At 39.6% G+C, this 25,123-nt stretch overlaps 1 protein-coding gene across 1 annotated transcript in view; it reads left to right on the top strand.

Annotated features, from left to right (window-relative positions):
- epha4b (eph receptor A4b) overlaps positions 1 to 19,777 on the top strand; it is a 154,244-nt gene extending 134,467 nt beyond the window's left edge. The window contains exons 15-19 of the mRNA XM_047368770.1: positions 1,953 to 2,162; positions 8,213 to 8,362; positions 8,496 to 8,689; positions 11,214 to 11,354; positions 15,186 to 19,777. Coding sequence (XP_047224726.1) covers positions 1,953 to 2,162; positions 8,213 to 8,362; positions 8,496 to 8,689; positions 11,214 to 11,354; positions 15,186 to 15,285 — 795 coding nt within the window. The 3' untranslated portion in view covers positions 15,286 to 19,777. The remainder of the gene's footprint in view (positions 1 to 1,952; positions 2,163 to 8,212; positions 8,363 to 8,495; positions 8,690 to 11,213; positions 11,355 to 15,185) is intronic.
- The last annotated feature ends 5,346 nt before the right edge of the window (positions 19,778 to 25,123 follow it).

Here is a 25,123-nt window from a genome sequence, read left to right as displayed (position 1 = left end):
GGAGACTCGATGACCCTCAAATGCCACTCTTTTCTACAGTTTTCTAGTCATGAGCTTTGGAGATTTATTTTTACATTCCTTACCATCCTTACTTTGGGCAGTGACAACATAAACATCCTTGTCTAGCTTTGCGTTTCGTGTCTAAAAGAAATGCGTCACGTCTTATTCCTACCCAAGTGAAATAAGAAGTTGTTTACTACTATTTATGTGTTTTTAGAAATGTAATCAACTTTAAAAAGGGAAGGATAAAAAAAAGGATCAGTTACATTTAATGTAGGGTTACCAATAACTATGCTTCAGGTGATTCATTTCCAAATGGCAGATTTTGCCTTCTTGCTTCTGAAATTAAAGGTTTAATTCATCAATTTTTTTGTGTGTGAGATTACTCAGCCGTAATACAATTTTCTTTTTTTTAAGGCTTTTTACACATTGTTACCTGGGGTGCCAATAAATAAGGCCAGCTCTCTGTAGTGTTTGAAAATTCAAAATATGTTTTCAGCTATGATCATCAAAGATGTTGTGTTGATTTAACTGAGGAACCTTGAAACGGATTTTGCTTAAACCCAGAAAAATTGTACACAGTTCCTGGTTCGCCTCGTGTTTGACATTCCCCCGATTCATATTCAGCCTTGTTTGTCAGCCAGTAAAATCACTGCTCCACTCCAGAGCCATTAAAGCTGCGATGATGGCCCTGTTTCTAAGTAGGTGCAGATCCCATCTGCAGCACTGAAGCAAAATGAAGTGACAACATACAAAACGACTCAAGAATATTGCTCCCAATCATACCAAATCGCACACACACAATCAAATGAGGTTACATTCATGTTTTTATACAACACTATATGTTGAAGGGTAGGTCATAAAGTGTCCTCAGAGCCTGACTTTTATAGTTTTAACAGCTCAGCTGTGGTATCTTTACAGTTTGTCTTTAATTATGAACATTTATTAAGCTGAAATCCCTCTGAAGCAACAAAATCAGCTTTCCTCCTCTTAGTTTAACACCCTCTATCATCTAATAAAGTGTTTTCTAAATAAGTGTATTAAAAGTTAAAGTAACAACATAGAATTTAATTTAAAATTAAAAAAAGATTCTTGTACCTATCTTTCTCCCTCTTTTCCTGCAATGCATGTCCTTCCTGGCAGTACAGTCTGGTGGGCAGATTGATAGAGAAAGTCTGTAGGTTTGTTAGACAGTTCAATCAATCAGCATCTCACAAAACCACCGGCTAATTAACTTACTCCGCAGCTGCCGAGGGACGAGGGAAAGAAAAAGAAACAAGAAAGGATAGGAGGGGTGTGCGAACACAAAAAGATGAAGGAAGACAGATAGACAGAGGCTGAATCAAAGTGCAAGTGAGTTCTGCCCCCTCTCTGAGACAGAGAGTGAGACAAGAAGGAGATGGATGGAGATTAGAAAGGGACAGAGAAAGGAGAAATGGTATGAAGGAGAGTGGGTGACTGATAACATGAATGGCTCTTTAACAGGGATCACTGGTCCAGGGCAGGAATAATTTGCAGGGGAAGGTGAGCTGGACCATCATCGATCAACAGGCTAAAAACCACAGCTCGAAATCTGAAATCCAAGGAGAGCTGTGCTGGCACATGCTTAGTGTTAAAGAGAAAAGTTTTGTCTGCTGTGTCAGGTTCAATCCTCTGTAAGTAGGACTTTTTTGTTCCCATGATCCCCTCATTGATCCCTAGAAGGAGAAATTAATCTTTTCTCCACCACCCCTCCCCAGATTGAGGTCAGGGTAAGCAGAAGCTGGAAGAGATACAGTGAGATGCTCAGGGACCCTTGAGGACTATAGAATGCTGCCAGTGCAACTCAAATCCTGGCATAAACCTTCAATTACAGCTAAAACTGTTGGTGCACAACAACATGTAACAGCTTGATTTCAGCACAAAAGCTAGCTTCTGCAAATTAATTCTTATTTTTTTCTGCCTCGCTCCAGAAACACGACGGCCAGTTCACAGTGATTCAGTTGGTCGGTATGCTGCGTGGCATCGCCTCGGGTATGAAATACCTGTCAGACATGAGCTACGTTCATAGAGACTTAGCGGCACGAAACATCCTGGTCAACAGCAACTTGGTGTGTAAGGTGTCCGACTTCGGCCTGAGCCGGGTTCTGGAGGACGACCCCGAGGCCGCCTACACTACAAGGGTAAGACTTGATCACATTTTGATACTGACCAAAATAAGTTAGGTAAATTACAATTGCAAATGCAAATAAATTGGTTATTATGTACTATATAAGGCTATACTATATAACTCTTTATTGTCACATACAAAGTCTTCATATCCCTCAAACCTTTTTTTGTATTTTTAATTCAAAATCACAGATATCAATGTATTGCATTAGGATTAGAGTTTTTATGAAGGCAAAGTGTAATCTTGAAGTGGAAAGAAAAGGATACATGATTTTTAAATTGGTTTGACAAAGAAAAACTTTAGTAAAACGCATCATGCTGTGGGGATTATTTTCTTCAGCAGGGATATTGAAGCTGGAAGAAAACCAAAAAGATTTAAGACTGAAGAAGAGGTTCACATTCCAGCAGAACAACAACCCTAAACATACAGCTAGAGCTGTACAGTTACGGGACAGATCTGTACAGCTGGAACAGTTAAGATCAAACCACATACCATTTCCATGTGTTAGAATGGCCCAGTCAAAGTGCAGACCTAAATCCTATTAAGAATCTGTGACTAGACCTGAAAATTATTATGTGGCGCTCTCTAGAATCTATGTTAGAATACCCCAGTCTAGACCAAAATCCATTTGAGAATTGGTGGCAGGATGTTCACAGATGCTCCCTATCCAGTCTAACTGAGCTTGAGCAGTTTTGTGAGTAGAAATGGTAAACTCTTCTAACTGCAGATTTGCAATGCTGGTATACATACCCCCAACGATCTGTCGCTGTAACTCTAGTGAAAAGTCTTTCTACAGAATATTGACTACAGAGTATTAATTTTTCAACCAAACAGCTTTTAGTTGAAAAAAATACTTGAAAACATTGTACAGTATTACTTGTCTTACACTTTACAGTTATGCACTACTTTGTGTTGGCCTATAACATAAATTCTTAATAAAATATATTTGTGGTTGCAACATGACAAGATGGGAAAAAGCTCTCGGGGATATGAATCCTTTTGCAAGGCACTGTACAGGGGTTGGACAATGAAACTGAAACACCTGGTTTTAGACCACAGTAATTTATTAGTGTGGTGTAGCGCCTCCTTTTGTGGCCAATACAGCGTCAATTGGTCTTGGGAATGACATATACAAGTCCTGCACAGTGGTCAGAAGTATTTTAAGCCATTCTTCTTGCAGGATAGTGGCCAGGTCACTACGTGATACTGGTGGAGGAAAATGTTTCCTGACTCACTCCTCCAAAACACCCCAAAGTGGCTCAATAATATTTAGATCTGGTGACTGTGCAGGACTGTGCAGGAATGCCATGATATGGCAGCCCAAACCATCACTGATCCACCCCCATGCTTCACTCTGGGCATGCAACAGTCTGGGTGGTACGCTTCTTTGGGGCTTCTCCACACCGTAACTCTCTCGGATATGGGGAAAACAGTAAAGGTGGACTCATCAGAGAACAATACATGTCTCACATTGTCCACAGCCAAAGATTTGCGCTCCTTGCACCATTGAAACCGACGTTTGGCATTGGCATGAGTGACCAAAGGTTTGGCTATAGCAGCCCGGCCGTGTATATTGACCCTGTGGAGCTCCCGACGGACAGTTCTGGTGGAAACAGGAGAGTTGAAGTGCACATTTAATTCTGCCGTGATTTGGGCAGCCATGGTTTTATGTTTTTTGGATACAATCCGGGTTAGCACCTGAACATCCCTTTCAGACAGCTTCCTCTTGCGTCCACAGTTAATCCTGTTGGATGTGGTTCGTCCTTCTTGGTGGTATGCTGACATTACCCTGGATACCGTGGCTCTTGATACATCACAAAGACTTGCTGTCTTGGTCACAGATGCGCCAGCAAGACGTGCACCAACAATTTTGCTGTTATGAACTCTGGTATGTCACCCATAATGTTGTGTGCATTTCAATATTTTGAGCAAAACTGTGCTCTTACCCTGCTAATTGAACCTTCACACTCTGCTCTTACTGGTGCAATGTGCAATCAATGAAGACTGGCTACCAGGCTGGTCCAATTTAGCCATGAAACCTCCCACACTAAAATGACAGGTGTTTCAGTTTCATTGTCCAACCCCTGTAGATATGGACATATAGAACTGTTCACAAAACTAATTATTATACACAGTGAACACAGAGGCAAAAACAGCTCCCTAACATTTCTGCATTTATGCAGTCAAATCAGTCTTTGGTGACTGCAGCATCCTCTACCAGCCCATAATGAGACTGTAGAAAATCAAACATCAATGAGGCAAACCACTGTGGAGTAACTCATCAAAAATGTCCACAAGGAGATGGCATTATTCATATTCATAGAAAAAGTTGGGGAAGTTATTCTTAATGTGGCATTAGCATAGCCCTAGGAGGAGTGGATCAGCCGATGACAGTTCTATAGCAATCACACACAAACTCCCACTGATGTCAATAGACCTAGATGGAGAGCTGCAGGCACTGATGGCGGAGGGTTGCAAAGGCAGAGATGGGGAAGAGACAGAGAGAGGAGGCTGAGATCCAGGGAGGAAAGAGAGAGAGAGGAGGAGGGAGGGGAAGAATAGTGATCCAACAAGAGTAGTTAAGAGAAAAAAAGATTATATTTGGTTGGGGCGGACAGGGTGATGGTGGAAACAAAAGTACAGTACAACTTGGCAGCTTTGTCTTTCATTTGACTTTCACCAAGCAGAGGTGGGGAATGCTTGGTGGTGCAGAGGCAGCTGCTGCATGTTAAAAAGCTGAGGTGAGCCTATAGTGCTACAATGTCTGTGTGCGTCAGAGTGCACCAGAGAGGGCGGGGGTGTCTATACATACAGAGGATTGTATGGGATCCTTTTGATCTGTTTGTCAAAAACAAAGGCAGGTGGAGCTTGAGGAATTTATCCCAAAGACTGTTGGCTGAAAACACTCAGAACTATCAAAAACAACTGTTGTGCAACAATAGGTTTGGTTTGGCTATGAATACCTATTAATAAGTGCCAAAGTCAATCATTAACAAAGTAAATTTTAATCAAAATTACGAGGTCAGGGCACTACTTGATTATCAGGAATTAATAGGTAAAAAGCTCTTGGTCTTTGTCAGTTATTGTTTTATGAATACCTGCCTGGTGAGGTTTGGTGATATTGCACAATAGAAGACAGAGTGGATTCATGCACTGGTGTTCTCAAACAGCAAGCCCTACACACCAGCTAGGCTGGTAACATTCAACTAAATTACTAAGTAAAACGGAAAGAATAAGAAAAACTAATAAACTACAGGAAATAAAATAGTAAAAGACAGCAATTTGGTATAAACTGAAACCAATAACCAATAAAACAATGCAATAATATCATAGTTCAGTGAGAATGTGAATGTTTAAGAACCAAGACTTGTTTTGAGGGATTTTAAATGAGGCCAAATTAGCTCTGAAAGCTAACAAAGAAAAACAGTTGCTTTGTAATCATACAACCAGTTCACAATGCAAAGCAGAAGGGTAATTAGAGCATTATTTTAATAAAATGATATTTTGCCAAATTAAAAATCAATAACCTGGGGCTTTGGGTGGTGCAGCGGTAGACTGGGCACCGTATATACAGAGGCTATTGTCCTCAATGTAGCAAACCTGGGTCTAATTCCTGAACTTGAGACCTTTGCTGCATGTCTGCACCTCTTCTCTCTGTCTGCCCATTTCTGGTCTGGCAACTGTCAGTAAAGGCCACGATAAAAAAAAATGTCTTAAGAAGAACTTAACAACCTTTAGGTCAATTGATTCTTAATGATTGTTAACTGTCTATCACATTGACCGATTGTGATTGAATGGAGTGATGGACTACCAAGATGGCTGCAGAAAACACTTAGGGACTCACAAGATGGCGAACAAACGGATGGACATCACAGTAATGTCACGTGGAATTTGCAGTTCAGCTTAAAGAAAAATCACAACTGCGGTGCTACTTAGCAACCCTTTTAAATCCCTTGTTCCTTTAAGTTCAATTACTACCAACTTTATTGTGTGTATGAGCGCTGGTGTTATACTATGGCTGATTGCTGCGTGAACAGAATGAGCTGTGTAGTAAACACAGCAGAACTCATGGTGGCTACTGCCTTAGCTTTAGCACCATTTTACCTTTAGCATTACCAACTGAAACACAGTTTGACACGTTAGGGGCTATGCGAACATATTTTATGCAGGTAAGTGAGAGGAGATGAAGGGAACATGCAAGTAAAAGGGACAAGTTCGTGATACTGGACTCTCAGTGCTCAAAACACTCATAGAGATAAAGTTTGAATCACAGATAGCCTCAGCTCTGGTTTGCTCTAGGCCTGCTCTGGCCAGGCACAGTTGAATGAAAACAAAGAAAACACAATGATATAAAAAAAATATTTTTTAATTGTTTTATGCTGAATTAATTTTTTCTGCACAGGCACAACCTCTTAAGTGAAAATTTTGGATGATCAGGAGGACGTCGAATAGGGTCAGTGAGTTGTGTTCTCGGTGCAGCGGCTTGGATGAGCGTGTGCTCATACTGGCGCAGGTGTCAGGCTTGCGAAGCTGCGGTTTCAATGCCGTCTTCTTCAGGCAGTGGGGAAAAAATGTTTCACCAGCATAATTAGGGACACCGTCTCTTCTTATTCTCGGTTTGGGTACAGTAACTGGATACACAAACAACAAATCGTGCTGTACTTTGCATCTGAAGCTTCTTCAAGATGTCTTTTGCTCCGCTAGTGAGATCAAGACTTTCATCCATGCTTTTTCCTTGATGCAACCTTTGGGGGGCTGCGGGCAAAGAGAAAGAGAAAGAGTGCTGCTCTGCCCATGCTTTTATACCTCTATGAAATCATGGGGATTCCAGCTGTGAAACTCCTTCTTGGGAGCTGTCATTAAAATGGGTAAGAAGCTGCAAAAGACTAGAGAATGGGGTGGATGTCCACCTTCCTACGGGACAATGACTGTGGACATAAAGCCAGAGCTACAGTAAAATAGTTTAAATTACAACATATTCATGGGTTAGAGTGGCTCAGTCAAAGTCTACACCTAAATCCAATTTAGAATCCGTGGCAAGGCTTTAAAATTGCCGTTTACAGACACCCTCCAACCAGCCTGACTGAGCATGAGCTGTTTTGTAAGGAAGATCCTTGAAAGCTGATAGAAACAATACCTAGAAGCTGGTAACAAGTTAAAGGTGTCTGTAAAGTATCGACACAGGAGGTTTTGTTTTTTGCGGCAATAGTGGCCTTTATTTTTGTTATTTGAAAGTAGGCAGACAGGAAGTGGTGTGAAGAGAGGGGGAAGACATGCAACACAGGTCACCGGGGTCGGGACTACAACCACGGACAGCTGCATTGAGGACTGAAGCCTTTGTATATGATTGCGTGCTCTACCTTACCCCAGTATTGGCATAGGAGGCTTGAATACAAAGACACCCACTCTTTCCAGACTGCAAAAAAATCTTTCGCTACATATTTGGAAAACTATTGATAATTTGCCTTCTTGCTCTGTGTTGGTCTATCACATCAAAACAAATACGTTAAATTCTGTTTTTTTAGAAAAAGGGGCATGAATACTTTTGTATTGTGTTTTATATGTGAATCCAAAAAAGAATATATTCTTACTAAGCTTTACAGTATATAAAAAACAAGTTAAATCTTATTAGGAAACTTGAAAACTAGTGAGAATTTCCGAAGGTTGTCATGATTGTAGCTGAGGTAGAGACAGCTTTTTTCAGGGTATTGATTCTTCAGATTCAACTGCAGTTTACTGCAGGACAAAATTCAACTGTTTGATGAATCCCAATTGCATGAACTCAGCCTTCAGAAAGCAACTTTAAATGGCTGAAAGGTTTGTTTTTGAGTTGATAAGGAGACTGCTGCACCAAAGAAAATCAGAAATTAGAGAGGCTGGTTATAGTTAGAATACATTCATTCTCAGAGGGCAAGAATATGTCTTCCACTTAGTGCTGATATGTTCTCACTTCCATGTTAAATTTTGGCTAAAACAGACCAGAACAAATGATTTAAAGCATTTAGACTCTCTTTAGTATAAACTATTCAGTGAGAGTATTTTGTTTATGTGATCTCTTTACAGGGAGGAAAGATCCCTATCAGATGGACAGCTCCAGAGGCCATCGCCTACAGGAAGTTCACCTCAGCCAGTGATGTGTGGAGTTATGGCATTGTCATGTGGGAGGTGATTTCATACGGGGAGAGACCATACTGGGAGATGTCCAACCAGGACGTGAGTCCCAAACATGCAAACATCCCACCTTGCAGTGTTTTTGTCAGCACATTTCTAAACTACAAAAATGTACTCATCTCAAATAATCCTAGATATATATATATATATATTTAATTTTTTTATCCTTGTACAGGTGATCAAAGCAATAGACGAGGGTTACCGTCTTCCTGCTCCTATGGACTGCCCGGTGGTGTTGCACCAGCTCATGTTGGATTGCTGGGAGAAGGGGCGCAGTGACCGGCCAAAGTTTGGACAGATTGTCACAATCCTTGACAAGCTCATCAGAAACCCAGCCAGTCTCAGAGAGCTGGCCAACAGCTCAGTGTGGTCAGTGAAAACAGGGAATTTCACGGATGTAGGCTTCTGAAAGTCGAGTGAGAGTGTGAGGCAGTGCAAAAATTCAAAACGCTAAAAAAATACTTGGTTTCTTTTGAAATTTGTAAGCAGGAAATGTCATTTTCGAAAATATTCTATTCTTTAAAGCTGTTTTCCAACATAATAACTGGTTCTGAAAGTAGAAAATGAAAGAATATAAGTTTTGGAGCTGGTGTATCTTCCCTTCCCTTGTTCAATTTAGACTTTTCGAATCCCCAGCTGAATTGCATGCATCCAGAGAATATCATTATTTTTACATTTACATTTTACACCTCAGGCGCTTTGTTGATGTTCAGAATCAGTGCAGCATACAATGAGTTCTTTTCAGAGACAAACACTCTGAACAGAAAGTGGAAAAAAACAAGGCTCAGCACAAACTAACAGTGAGCAGAAGCTCAAAAATACTTCAGTTAAACCCCCAGAGAGTTTAGAAGAGACTAAATGAACCTCAGGACCGAAAACAGGTCTTACATTATCATCTATGGTATAGAGTAATGCAGGGCAGACATGATTAAAGAAATTAAAGATATACCCTCTAATTTGAAAATGTTATTGTTTATGTTCTTGTCTTTGTCAGGTATAAAAATTATATACATCTAACCTCAAGTTTAAAACATTTGCAAACCACAGATTCCCAAATGTCATTAAATATTAAACAAAGCCAGACTGGAAAAGTAAAAAAAAAAAAAAGCAAACAGGATGCCTATAAAGTATGTAAAACCCAATCAAGGGGTGTACTTTTCTTTTTACCTTGAGAGAAAATCCCTGCAAATGTGCTTCTGTTTGCACTCCATAAATGATTTTCGAGGATTTTTGTAACTTAATGAACTTTAAGATAATTTATAACAATTCGTAATAAATGGATATAAGCAAACAACATAAAAGGTTGCCCCGGAGGGCAAAAGACAACAACTCATATTCATCCCTTAATAGAAATTTGTTTAGTTTTTTTAGAGAGAACATGAAGATTTCACAGGGCAGAATCAAAGAAATATATGTCTGTATGTTTAGATGCAGACCAAACTTAATTTGTAAAATCTGTTGAGAATAAAAACACATACATGTGCATAAAATAGTAAATGGGGCTGTCATAGAAAAGTTCATTTATTTCAGTAATTTAGTTAAAAAAGTTATGCTCATAGACCACAAATATTACACGCAGTGTGATATATTTCAAGCATTTGCTTATGTTAATTTTTATGATTATGGCTTACAGCTAAATAAAACAAAACATTCAGTTTTTCAGAAAAAGAGACCAATAAGACATAAGACCAATAAACAAATATTTGATACACAAATGTGGGCCTATGCCTTTTGCATGAATTACTGCATCATTGCTAGGTGGGATGGAGGTGATCACCTTTTGGCTTAGGTGTTAAGGAAGCCCAGGTTGCTTTAGTAGCAACCATTTAGCTGGTCTACATTATAGGCTGTGGTGTCTCTCATCTCATGACTATACTCCATAAATTCTCTGTGGGGTTCAGGCATGTCTGCTATTTATTGAAGCACAGTAACACCATGGTCATTAAAGCAGGTAGTGGTACTTGACTACTGTAAGCAGGTGGCTAGTCCTGCTAGAAAATGAAATGACCATCTCCATAAAGCTTTTCAGCAGAGAAAAGCATGAAGTGTTCTAAAAATTCAGCTGGATTTATTGCAGACTTGATAAAATGAATTGAACCAACACCAGCAGAGGATATGGCTCCCCAAATCATCACTGACTGAAATTTTCAGGTACAAATTCCTCGAACGAAGCCAACAGGTGCTTAGCCACAATGTAACTGAAAAGTATTGCGTACTGCAAGCCTTTTTGGGTATTTTAAAAACCTCACAATGGACTTAAAGCAATTTGGATTATGTGCCTCTCTACTCTTCCTCCTGGCTTGGAAACCTTGATTTCCAAATTATAAGCCAAATTTGCTTTAATATGAAAAGAGAACTTAGGACCACTGAGCAAAAGCCAAAGTAAATCATTTTTGACATCTTGGGTTAAGGATTGGCTTAGCAGAAGAAATGTGATGTTTGTAACCCATATCCTGGATACATATGTGTGTGGTGACACTTGAAGCTCCATTACCAGCTGCACTCAATGCCTTGTCTCCTCCAAACCCTTGGATTGGCTTAGCTGAAAATCCTGTCATGGCTAAGGTTATCCCTACCTTTTCTACCACACAACTAGCTTTTTTAGCAATATGCTTTCGTGGCTTACCCTCCTTGTGGAGAGTGCTAGTGACTGTCTGCTGCACTGCTGTCAAGTCAGCAGTGTTTCCAATGATTTTAAAAACAATAACATAGTGTAACAGTTCTGTATTAAAACGTGTTTTTTATTGGTCTGATATAATATAAAAACATTCTGAGAAACTGAATTTGGAGTTTTTTATAAGGTGTGTTTTCTTTAACTTGAGATGTGCTTGCAATAGCATGAACACTGTGCAGCCACAACTACATTGAATTATAAGCCTGCTTTCAATTTCAGCAGGGAGGATCCACCCACCCCAGAGTTCAGTGTGAGCACTGTGGATGACTGGTTGGACACCATCAAGATGGGCCAATACAAGGAGAACTTTTCCAGTGCTGGATATGTCAGCTTGGACTCCATCCTCTACATCAGTGTGAGGTACAGACATGTGAGGTCTTACGCTGCTCAAATGAAGTTTTCAACAGGCCAAAACATTTAGGAAGAAACTTCTTCGCTCTTATTCTGAGGATAAAAACTTGGTTTTAATGAAATATTTCACTAATCAATTGGCGTGAGATCATTTTTTTTTTTATCACATCTGATCGGTGACAGGTAGGTTAAATACAGAAAAGTCATTATTTTCCCTATCCATTAAATGCATCAAAACCAAGATCTCCATCGATGTTCTGTCTCTAAATGTATCAACCAATAGCATGTACATTGATGAAGTAGGGGTCATTATTATTCCTTCATTGTTTTGTATTGCTTCAGAACTATTATCTCTATTAATTCAATTCAATTCAAAAATACTTTATTAATCCCAAAGGGAAATTAATTGTTGTTGTAGCTCATATTATGAAGGTTTCCTTAAAGAGCCGTTGTAGATGCTGATGGCTGTGGGCAGGAAGGATCTCCTGTAGTGCTCCGTCTTACAGCAGATCTGAAGAAGCCTCTGACTGAAGACACTCTGTTGTTATAGGACAGTCTCATGAAGAGGATGCTCAGGGTTCTCCATAATGTTCTTCATTTTATGAAGAATCCGTCTTTCCACAATGATCTCCAGAGGTTCCAGAGGAGTCCACAGAACAGAGCCAGCCTTTTTTATCAGCTTGTTGAGCGTTTTTATGTCCCTGGCTCTGATGCTGCTTCCCCAGCAGATGATGGCAGAAGAGATCACACTTTCCACAACAGACTTATAGAAGATATGCAGCATCTTGCAGCAAACACCAAAGGACCTAAGCTTCCTCAAGAAGTACAGTCTGCTCTGTCCCTTGTAGATGGCTTCACAGTTGCATCTCCACTCTAGTCTGTTGTCCAGGTGAACACCGAGGTATTTATACTCCTCCACCACCTCCACTTCTTCTCCCATGATATAAATCGTTTTTGACTTATTCCTGTTTCTCTTAAAATCTACAATCATCTCCTTTGTTTTAGTCACGTTCAAAATGAGATGATTGTTTCCACACCATGCCACAAAGCGGTCCACCACCTTCCTGTACTCAACTTCTTGTCCATCTCTGATCCACCCCACAACTGCAGAATCATCCGAGTATTTCTGCAGATGACAGGAGTCTGTCTTGTACTGGAAGTCTGAGGTGTACAGAGTGAAAAGGAATGGTGAGAGTACAGTCCCCTGTGGTGCTCCTGTGCTGCTGACTACCTGGTTAGACTCACAACCCTTCAGTCTCACAAACTGTGGTCTGTTTGTCAGGTAGTCTTTGATCCAGGAGATTGTTGAGGCCTCCACCTGAGTCTTCTGGAGTTTCTGACAAAGCAAATCAGGTTGGATTGTATTAAATGCACTGGAGAAATCAAAGAACATGATCGTCACAGTGCTACTGGCTTTGTCCAGATGACAGTGGGTTTGTTGAAGCAGGTGTATGATGGCATATTTAACTCCAACTCCACAGTGATAAGCAAACTGAAGGGGGTCCTGATGGTTTACTGTTTACTTACTCAGGTGGGCCAACAGGAGTCTCTCTAGGACTTTCATGATGTGAGATGTCAGGGCAACAGGTCTATAGTCATTGAGGACTGATGGGTGAGTTTTCTTTGGTACCGGAACAAGACAGGAGGTCTTCCACAACACCGGAACCTTCTTCTGGGCCAGGCTAAGGTTGAAGAGGTGCTGCAGAATCCCACAGAGCTGCTCTGCACAGCCCTTCAGAACTCTAGGGCTGACATAATCTGGACCTGCAGCCTTATTCCTATTCAGTCTTTCCAGTTGCATCTTCACTTGACTTCTTGAGACACACAGGTGGAAGGGGGAAGCAAACGAAGTATCAGCATCTTCTGATATGGTTGAAGGCAAACATGTAGAAGCAGAAGGGTCTAGGGCTGAGGTGGAAGATAAAAAATGTGAGGTGTTATTGGACAGCTGTGGGTCCTGTGGGTCAAAGGAGGGTGGAATGTCTGTTTGGCTGTGAGCAGGAGAGGAGGATGCGAAGCTTGTTTCTGAACTGAACCTATTGAAGAATGTGTTCAGTTCATTGGCTCTGTACAGACCTCCATCGGTCTGATCATCCTTCTGCTTGAAGCCTGTGATCTTCTTCATCCCTGTCCACACATCTCTGATATTGTTTTGCTGGAGCTTGCTCTCCAGCTTCTTCTTGTACACCTCCTTGCTGTCTCTTATCTTGACTTTAAGTTGCTTCTGTATAATCCTGAATAATTCTGTCTCCCTCTCTGAAGGCTCTTTTTTTCTTGTTAAGCAGGTCCTTCAGGTCACTGGTGATCCAAGGTTTGTTATTGGGGAAGCATCTCACGGTTCTGGTGGGGATGATGTTATCCACACAGAAGTTTATATAGTCGGTTACACACTCAGCCATGGCATTGATGTCCTCTCCATGTGGCTGGCACAGTGCGTCCCAGTCTGTAGCCTCAAAGCAACCTTGCAGAGCTTCTTCAGCTTCCTGTGACCATTTTCTCACAATCCCCTTTATTACAGGTTGCCTCTGAACAAGGGGCTTATATTTCGAGCAGAGAAAAACAAGATTGTGATCTGATTTGCCTAGAGGAGGTCTTGCTGTAGAGATGTATGAGTCCTTGACATTTGCATAAAACAAATCCAATGTTTTGTTTTCTCCGGTACAGCAGTTGACAAACTGTTGAAATGTTGGAAGTGTAGCAGAGAGTGAAGCATGGTTAAAATCACCAGAAATTGCCACAAAAGCATTGGGGTTTTGTGTCTGTAGCTTAGCAACAACTGAGCTGATGGCATCACATGCAGTGTCAGCAACAGCGGAAGGGGGAACGTAAACTGTTGCCAAAATAACACTGTTGAACTCTCTGGGTAAATAATATGGACGAAAACCTACTGCCAACAGTTCAATATCTGGACTGCAGACATGACACTTCACAGTAACATGTCCTGGATTACACCATCTGTTGTTCACAAGTACTGCCAGTCCACCTCCTTTACATTTGCCGCTCCTCTTTAAATCTCTGTCTGCTCGTATGGTTAAAAAGCCCGGCAGAGAGACGCTGGAGTTGGGGATATGATCCTGCAGCCATGTCTCAGTAAAACACATGATACTGCATGCCCGGTACTCTGGCTTTTTGTAGGGCTTGGAGTTCATCCAACTTGTTTCCCAACGATCTCAACGATCTCACATTGCCCATCAAAATCGACGGAAAAGATGGTTTGAACTTCCTCCTTCTCTCTCTTCTCTTAGCTCCTGCTCTGCATCCATGACGTCTCCTTTTCAACTCATCAGGGATTTGGGGTTATAGCTGAAGTATTATTTGAGCTTTTGAGATACTAATCAGCTGCTCCCGGTTGTAAGAAACAACCCCGTTGCCATGGCAGTGCATCATAACAAATGTCCAAAAATAGAAAGTATTAAGAAAAATCCTCCAAGCTGCACAGCATCACACTGGAGTGGACAGTCATCCAAAAAAAATTAAACTGTATCCACCACAAGAAGAATAGTTCCCAAAAAAGAATAAATCAGAATCAAAAGTAACAGAGCTACTCCAACCTGCTGCCACCTTGAGCGGTGCAATTCTAGAAGGGAACCTGTTTATAAGAGAACCTGTTTAAGCTTAGTAAAAAAAAAAAACATTTAAAAAGGTCAAAATGAGAATCAGAAGATCAGAGCTCAAACAAAGCTGGAAATCAATCAGAAAAAAGCCTGATCAATGCATCCCTAGTTTACACCACTATTATATGCAGCTGTGGAGGATTTTTTCTGTAGGCTACTGTAAAGCTTTTTTTTAGCATTTCTACCATTATAATCATTTCTCTTGCATTTTTAATCTTCCATCTAGTGAACTAGCTAAGATGGGAGTGACGCTGGCCGGTCACCAGAAGAAGATTTTATCCAGTGTGCAGAGCCTGCAAGCCCAGGGGACACACGTCCAAGTATAATAATTCCCACGTAAACACACAGAGACAGAGCTGAACTGGGCGCTCCTGTGAGGAGTCTCCCCCCACTGAAATGGAGCTGTAATGGATACTTTGTGCTTGGGTCTCCATTGATTTTTTTTTTTTTTTTTGAGACACACTAAGATGGAGATACCATTGGCGCTTGACTCCTTCATCCTCCCACAATTTCCATCCTAGACGGGCACCTCAGCACGCCGAATCTGTCCGACATCGCCCACCACGATGGAGCAGCAGTGAGACAACAAGCCACATGCAGAGACCATCTCACGTCATGTCAACATAAATGAAAAAAAAGCAAAAAAACATTTACATAATGACTAAAAAACTGAATAAAATGCTCATCACTTTTTGTCAGGTGTACAGTTTGTTTTATCATCATTTTATTTGTTATACGTTTTTGTGATGAAGGGTTTAAAAGGGGTCATAAGATGTGTATATGTGTAGATATATGTTTTTATGGGCGGTGTATGCCACAAGCATAGAGATGGACCTAACGTTTGTATCGGTGGTTGCACAGCATTAACGGCAATTGTTGTATATGTATGAACTCTTCCACTGGTGTCTGCTCATAGAAAGCTAAGAGATTATGAATGACATGAATGTGAGGGGAGTGGGGAGATAACTAAATGGACCTGTTGATGTAGAGGGGGATGTAGATTTTGCTACCTTGTTTTGGATGGAAGCATGTTTTAAAAGGGCTTCCTTAGAGACTGCTCTCAGACACACTTCCATGGAGAGTAGATCCAGTATACGTAAGCCTATTTACGTGCACTTACTGTACGATGTTACAGATTGCAAAGAAACGACAGAACCTGATGAAATGTTACTCTTCAGATATCTTTTTCAAAATAAACATAGATTATAGACCATTGCAAAAGTATTCATACCACTTGCATACCACTTAAAACTTTTTTCATGCCAAACACAGTCGAATGTATTGTATTGGGATGTTATTTGACTGACTAATGCAAAGTTGTGCTTAACTATGGAGGGCAGGAAAACGATAAAGGAATTTTATGTTTTTTAAATGAAAAATGAAAAGTTTGGTATGGATTTGTATTCAGCCTCACTGGGTCAATAGTTTATAGAACCACCTTTTGCTGTAATTACAGCTACAACTCGTCTTCAGTATGTCTCTTCCAGTTTTAGACATGTATAGACTGAAGTAATTTTCCATTCTGCCTTGCAAAATAGCCCAGTCGGAGTCAGATTGGAAATGGTGTGTTTAAATGGATTTGCAGAGTTCCGATTTCAACCAAACATTTAGGCCTAAAAGCTCAATTTGGGTCTCATTTGACGTGAACATCTTGTGTCGCATTACATGGCTTTTGGCAAACTGCAAACTTTACTTCTTGCAGTTTTCTTATTGCCACTAAATGCCCGATCTGTGTAGTGAATGACTTGTAGCTATCCTGTACATAGATTCTCCCACGAGTTCTGGATCTCTGCGCCTCCTCCAGAGTTATTATGGAACTAATTCTGCTGTACACATCTCAACAACTTTATTCCTAACATGTTCCTTGGTCTTCATGAAAATCTTTGTTCACCAGTCTTCTCTAACAAACCTCTGAGGCCTTCATAGAAAACCTTGATTTATGCTGAGAATAAATTACACACAAGTTGCCTCTGCTTACTAGTTACATGACATCTGAAGACCGCATGCAATTATTTACAGCTGTCAGAGTATAAAGCAGGCCTTATACAATTGCATGCCACACTTTTCAGATTCTGTTTGTGAAAAGAAAAAATTGTGAATTATTTTCCTTACACTTTGGTCCCACTAAAATTCATTATAGTTTGTGGCTGTGACATGACAAAATATAAAAACATTCAATGGATATGAATCCTTTTGCAAGGCATGCAAAGTATATTTGTTGTACAACAAGTAAGGATTATAACTCAGCTTAAGATGAAGCCTTCCAATGTTTTAGGTGTGTTTAGACAGTTAAGGTGTTTGTGTGGAGCAAAGGCAATGCCAGCCAGTGACACTGTTGAGAAAATCTAACTTGATTTTACGGGTTTGTGCCATGTACAGAAATATGAAAAGTTAATCTTGACGACATACCTTAATTCTAGCTGTGCACTTTCATTTCCTCTGTCCTTATGCCTGGATAGTTACACAGTACTGTCACAGTAATTACAGAGTTGTGTGTTTTCCAACATCATTGGTTGATAGAATTGTCCCTTTATTGACAAGGTGAAGTGTTGAATTTCAGATTTTCCACCACAAGAGGGTAAATCTTACATAAGAAAAACATTATTTGTCTGTTTCTCACTTTCAGCTTACAGAGCTGTTGTTATCATCTTTATTTTCAGTCACTACCAATGCTTTCAAATTTACAATACAATGTTTACAAGAAGAAGCAAATACGTCTGTTGATATTTTTGCTCATGACATTAATTACACAATTAGGTGAAGGAACCCTCCTATGTTCACTGCATTAATAGCACTGAACCTGATTTTAGTGTTCTCCAAAACCCAGTTTTATTACATGTGATAATCTATAGGACCAACAGTGACATGAAGTACAGTATTTGATTGTATTATAGTGTAAAATATGTACATTGTTAATTTCCAATATTAGAATGTTTGTAATGACAACAATGATGATGACTTTGGTGTGCTTTTAATATGAAAAAGAGATTTTTGAAGTTTATGTTCAGGGGCGGCTCATACAGGTGAAAAGTGAAGGTGAGGCGATTCATTAGTTTGAACAAAGGAATGTAGCAAGGAGAAAAGCTTCAGCTTTGAAAGAAGGGAGACAGTAACTGCAGTTTTTATGACATGGTTAGGATGAGTAGAATGGACTTACAAGCTTGTTTTATTAGCATATCCACCTAAAACTATAATCAATTCCTATTTTTCAATTGATTGCAGCATAAAACACCACTTTTAAAAATGTTTGGTCATAACAATTATGGTTGATCAGAAAAAGACATTTTCAAACCAATTTCTTTGGTGAAGCTATCAGCGTAGTAGTACTTGGATACAACAGATAAGACAAATGAAAATGTAAAACATAGAAAAGTCTTACAAATGGAATGGAAATATTTAAAGAGTTGCAAATGCTATGTTAGCTTTGAAAGAAAAACACAGAAGAGCGTGTAAGGACTGGAGTACATTTTTTTATTTTTGTTGGTTTTTTGTTGTAAAGCCTTCTTAGCATTTCTGCTAGCTAAATAACAGAGTGCTACATCAAGGATTAAAAGTACAATAATAGCCAAAATATTATAGTTGCTGTAATTGAAATTGATTAGACTGAAATCAGAACAATTAACAACATTTCTATCCAGATTTCTAAGCTAACGTTACACTTAAATGTTTGCACTAAGGTATGCACCAAATATGACCTTTCACTGCAACTTGGTAATTTGGAATTGAAGCCTAATTCTGTGTTCCCCACAACCAAATCCATGACTTTCACCACTTTTTTAACCCTGTTGGCTGTGTGCTTATAATTTACCATGTAACATGATAGGGGATTCAAGGGCATCAAAGTGACCATTTTTTCTGCTTGCTTGTTTAAAAGCTAGTGTCATAAAATGTTCCACTGTAAAAAAAAAAAAAAAAAGAAAATAATTATCCAGTTATTTTTTCATCCTGTAAAACCACCTTTCCCTTTCCTAATTTGAATCAAAGTCCTACAAAATGGGACTAAGTGAAACTGTTCATTCTACTCTTTCTAACTCTATAATTACATTCCAGCGGCCTACGTTGGACCGCTGGCCTTTTAGATGCCTTATTTACTGAGTTATATACTTTCTGTGGTCCTATAGAAGTGATATTAAGAGTAAAGTGTATATACAGGTTATATTTATTTGCATTACTAAGGTGACCTCACATCAGCACCCTTGTTGTGTAACATCTCAGAGACCTCCACAGAACCACCCCCTGGGCTCCTTTAAGAAGAGGACAGCAGTTGTTTTCTTAAAATAATATTAAAAAAGCTTGAAGCTCCTGACCTGAAAAGCTCAAGTGAGGAATACAAAGTGTTATTCCAAATGATTGGCTGACATTAAAAAAATATATTCATTGCATAATTGTTTTAAAGTGCAAAACACCACAGTAAATGCGTCCTTAATTAATTCCTCAAAAATTAAAGGAAATTATAACTGCTTTTTGTATTTCTATTTAGCACTTCTAATCCATACCTTCTCCCCTTAAGCCCCACATTACTGTCACTCCACACCTTGCCAAGCTTAGCTATGTTGGCTGGTTCTCTTGATCAGAAATGCTGCGTTTGTTTCTGTTTTCTCACTAGACATGTACTGTAAAGGTTCATTAGATTCTCAGTTGATGCTTTAAGTTAACTATCCTTACCCCTCTCCCTTAGCCATCTCTCTTTTGTTGCCCACCAATAAAGGTCATTTGTTTCCATGTCAATTTCCTCTGCATTGCTTGTTGTAAAGGGTGTAGGCATTCTTATGTCCTTCATGTTGCTGTAATAAATATGCTAATATTTCTAATTTCTCACATTGAGCCTGCACTGTCTTTTTCTGTTACACATTCTTTGCTCCTCTGTTCTCTCTCTCAGAAACACTTATTTAAAAAAGCTATCAATGCAGAGTACTTATATTTTATTATTATAGTGATATTAAACACAAAAATCTCTCCATGTGGGAGTAACATAAGAGCTCTTGAACAATATGTCTTTTGTTTCATTAAGTATCTGGGAGCTGCAAGCTAGAAGCAGATAGATACAGATAAATCTTACACCCAGTTATTAACACTTTTCTGTTTCAAATTCCTAAAACAGATTAGAGTTTATACAGATCGGGGACAGCAATATGACTGCCTTCTTTATCCCTTATATGAGTAGGCACATTTAAATACATTTCAAAATAATGTCATTCATTACCTGATGTATCTAGGCTACAATGACACACTTTCATGTTTTTTTACATAGGACGCTTTATTTTCCAATGTAGTTTTTATCCCCCAGGTTACTTTGCCTGTTTGGGTAAAAAAAAATAAAAAAAATTTTTACATCTTTGTAATGATTCATGTTCATTGTAAACAGCGCAATAACTATGTTATCTTATATTTTGCAATTCAAAATTTAAAAAAATGGCACAAAGTCAACAAATTTGATTTTAAAACCAAATGAGCAATTTATTTTGAAAACTGAACATGCTTGAACCCCTATCATTTAATAAAGGATAACATTTACAAAAAGAACACAAATCTTCCAGTAGGTAATTCAAATTCTGTCTGATTTCTCTCTGAATGAGGTTTATCAGTTACTAACATTTCCTTTGTACAGAGCCTTTACTGTCAATATTCTAGCAGCAATGAAAGCTGAAGAAACAGTTGCGAGCATTTTTGGCCAGTATTTTATGGCACTGTACATCCCATAGAAAGTATGCATTAAAATTCCCTGAATAGATATAGGATGCAAGTAAAATTTAAACAATAATGCATATTTAAGAACAAATCTACATATACAGGTCCTTCTCAAAATATTAGCATATTGTGATAAAGTTAATTATTTTCCATAATGTCATGATGAAAATTTAACATTCATATATTTTAGATTCACTGCACACTAACTGAAATATTTCAGGTCTTTTATTGTCTTAATATGGATGATTTTGGCATACAGCTCATGAAAACCCAAAATTCCTATCTCACAAAATTAGCATATCATTAAAAGGGTCTCTAAACGAGCAAATGAACCTAATCATCTGAATCAACGAGTTAACTCTAAACACCTGCACAAGATTCCTGAGGCCTTTAAAACTCCCAGCCTGGTTCATCACTCAAAACCCCAATCATGGGTAAGACTGCCGACCTGACTGCTGTCCAGAAGGCCACTATTGACACCCTCAAGCAAGAGGGTAAGACACAGAAAGAAATTTCTGAACGAATAGGCTGTTCCCAGAGTGCTGTATCAAGGCACCTCAGTGGGAAGTCTGTGGGAAGGAAAAAGTGTGGCAGAAAACGCTGCACAACGAGAAGAGGTGACCGGACCCTGAGGAAGATTGTGGAGAAGGGCCGATTCCAGACCTTGGGGGACCTGCGGAAGCAGTGGACTGAGTCTGGAGTAGAAACATCCAGAGCCACCGTGCACAGGCGGGTGCAGGAAATGGGCTACAGGTGCCGCATTCCCCAGGTCAAGCCACTTTTGAACCAGAAACAGCGGCAGAAGCGCCTGACCTGGGCTACAGAGAAGCAGCACTGGACTGTTGCTCAGTGGTCCAAAGTACTTTTTTCGGATGAAAGCAAATTCTGCATGTCATTCGGAAATCAAGGTGCCAGAGTCTGGAGGAAGACTGGGGAGAAGGAAATGCCAAAATGCCAGAAGTCCAGTGTCAAGTACCCAGAGTCAGTGATGGTCTGGGGTGCCGTGTCAGCTGCTGGTGTTGGTCCACTGTGTTTTATCAAGGGCAGGGTCAATGCAGCTAGCTATCAGGAGATTTTGGAGCACTTCATGCTTCCATCTGCTGAAAAGCTTTATGGAGATGAAGATTTCATTTTTCAGCACGACCTGGCACCTGCTCACAGTGCCAAAACCACTGGTAAATGGTTTACTGACCATGGTATCACTGTGCTCAATTGGCCTGCCAACTCTCCTGACCTGAACCCCACAGAGAATCTGTGGGATATTGTGAAGAGAACGTTGAGAGACTCAAGACCCAACACTCTGGATGAGCTAAAGGCTGCTATCGAAGCATCCTGGGCCTCCATAAGACCTCAGCAGTGGCACAGGCTGATTGCCTCCATGCCACGCCGCATTGAAGCAGTCATTTCTGCAAAAGGATTCCCGACCAAGTATTGAGTGCATAACTGTACATGATTATTTGAAGGTTGGCGTTTTTGTATTAAAAACACTTTTCTTTTATTGGTTGGATGAAATATGCTAATTTTGTGAGATAGGAATTTTGGGTTTTCATGAGCTGTATGCCAAAATCATCCGTATTAAGACAATAAAAGACCTGAAATATTTCAGTTAGTGTGCAATGAATCTAAAATATATGAATGTTAAATTTTCATCATGACATTATGGAAAATAATTAACTTTATAACAATATGCTAATATTTTGAGAAGGACCTGTATAAAATGAAAGACTCAAAATAAATGAAAGTCTTGAGTGCAATTATTCCCGTTTTATACCCTTATCTGATGCTTTATTGTCAGGGCTGTTTAAATGTAATATTTATTTTCACATATATGTATTTAATCCTAAAGAACAGCTTTTTACCAAATCAATCTTCTCATATGAGTATGTATTTGAAGAATAACTTTTAACTCACAAAATGTCTTTGTTTGTGAAGTCTGCTATTTTTGACTTTATATTAATGTATCAGTTCATTTTTCAATGCTGGTGTAAGGTCACATAACCTTGGGACTTCAAAATAGCTTAATGCAAATCATTTATATTTAAATTACATAGTGATATAAACTCAAAAGTCTCTTCATGTGAAAGTGACATAAGGGCTCTTGGACAATGTGTATTTTGTTTCATTAAGTATCTGGGAGCTTCAAACTGACAGAGACAGATAAATCTTACACAGTTGTTTGCATTTTTTTGTTCAAATTCCTAAAACATATTAGACTTCACACAGATCAGGCACTGCATTATGACTGCCTTCTTTATAGGGTGTTGGTCCCACCTTTGCCACCAAAACAGCCCTAATCATATAAGCATGGACTCTATTGGACCCCTAAAGGTCTGGGGTGGTTTCCAAGAACGTTAAAGTAATTATTTTTATGTTCATCCATGTTGCAAATTCTGTGGGCAATACCACAAAGAAATAGTGACGTGGTATGTAAATCCTGATTTATTTATAGGATCTGCACCTGTGTCTAGCCCGTTTTTCATAAGTGACGGCCACTTCAGATGAAACGTTTGAAATGGCAAACCCTTATTTAAGGTCTTCAAAAACTGCAGAAGATGTAAAACAATCCTGACATTTGACATTTTAGGCTTAATTGTGTTGTATAAGATAAGGTAAGGTGTACCTCCATGGATCTGACTTGCTTGTTCACCCAAAAATGCTTGATTGGATTGATATCAGGATTTCGGATGACAGGTCAACACCTGAAGCTTGTTGTGCTCCTAGAAGCAAGTATGACACTTTTGCTGTGTGGCAGTGTAAGGTAGTGTTGTCAAGGAGCAGCAAGGTGAACAAGAAAACAGCATACGCCACCGGTTTCAGATTCTTCTGTTGACTTTTTATTCGTCCCTTTTGACTCAGACCTCTCTCTTTTTTAGCTTCCAAGCACTCACTGGTTTGTATAGCCAGTTGGCAACACACCTGCGCTTGAGTGGACCAAGCCACAATTAGACAGGAAAAACAAAAACAAAATCTAAACAGAGAAACTAGAAAAACAAAATTACTAATCTAATTTACAAACTCATCTTCATAATGAAAGGATCTGCAAAATATACCATGTAATAGAAGTTAACTCAAAAGTTACTTTAAAGAAAAACAAACAAAGCAATACTCCAAAGAAAACCCTCTAATTGGTAGAACCCAGCAAGGTAATCAATGACATCATCCAGCCAATCAAGCAGGACACACTATGACAAACAGTGGGGAATAAAAAGGAAAACAAATACCATGAATATACTTTGAAACAAAATAAACAAATTCAACAAATAGTCCAGAAGTAATAGCTTTAACCCAAACATATAAACAGATGGAAACTGCAACATAATGCTAACACAAACAAACCCGGGATAGTAAGTGAAGCAAAGTGATTCTAGCATTGGTCTCTCTCATTCTGTGCATCCACTGTAAAGCTCGATGGTCTGTCTCAAGCACAAATGCACCACCCAGCAGATAATACTTTAAAGTGTCAAGAGCCCATTTTATTGCCAAAGCTTCTTTCTCTATTGTAGAGTACCTCATTTCTCTGGGGAAGAGCTTTCGACTAATATATTGCACTGGTCTTTGGTCGCCTCCTTCACCTTGCAGCAACACAGCTCCTAGCCCCACCCCTGAAGCATCAGTCTGCACAGTAAATGGGCGTGAAAGGTCTGGACACTGCAACACAGGTTCATTACACAAACAGTTTTTCAGATCTGCAAATGCAGCCTCACACTCTGTAGTCCATTTAATCTTGTTGGGGCAAGATTTACGTGTTAAGTCACTAAGAATGGCTGATCTGGTGGAAAAGTTGGGGATGAACCGACGGTACCAGCCGGCTAAACCTAGAAAAGATCTTAACTTTTTCTTAGTTGTGGGAGGAGGACAAGCAGCAAGGCTATCAACCTTACTCACTTGAGGGCGGATAACCCCACCTCCGATGACATAACCCAAGTATTCAACCTCAGTCTTTGCAATGTGACACTTTCCAGGGTTGATGACTAATCCAGCTGTTTTGATTCTTTGTAGGACATCTGTCAGATGCTTCACGTGGTCTTTCCATGTCTTACTGAACACCACAATGTCATCGATGTACGCTGCTGCATAGCCCTCAGCTCCTTTTAAAACCATATCCATCATCCTCTGGAATGTAGCTGGAGCTCCATGAAGTCCAAAAGGCATAGTTCTGAAACGATAAAGTCCACTAGGAACCCTGAAAGTAGTTAAATCCCTTGAGGACTCAGTTAGTTGCACTTGCCAATAACCTTTACAGAGGTTGAGTGTTGTAAGGTACTTGGCATTCCCCAAGCGCTCAATAAGTTCATCAACTCTTGGCATTGGATAAGCATCAAAAACAGAGACAGCATTAAGTTTTGAGAAATCAACACAAAATCTCTGTCTTGAATCATTTTTCTTGGGAACAAGCACCACAGGGCTGCACCACTCACCTCTGGAAGGCTCTATGATCCCCATATCCAGCATTTCTCCCACCTCCTGTTTCAATGC

The sequence above is a fragment of the Girardinichthys multiradiatus genome, chromosome 6 (genome assembly GCF_021462225.1).
Source record: "Girardinichthys multiradiatus isolate DD_20200921_A chromosome 6, DD_fGirMul_XY1, whole genome shotgun sequence".
NCBI lineage: Eukaryota > Metazoa > Chordata > Actinopteri > Cyprinodontiformes > Goodeidae > Girardinichthys > Girardinichthys multiradiatus.
This window is presented reverse-complemented; position numbering and strand designations above follow the sequence as displayed.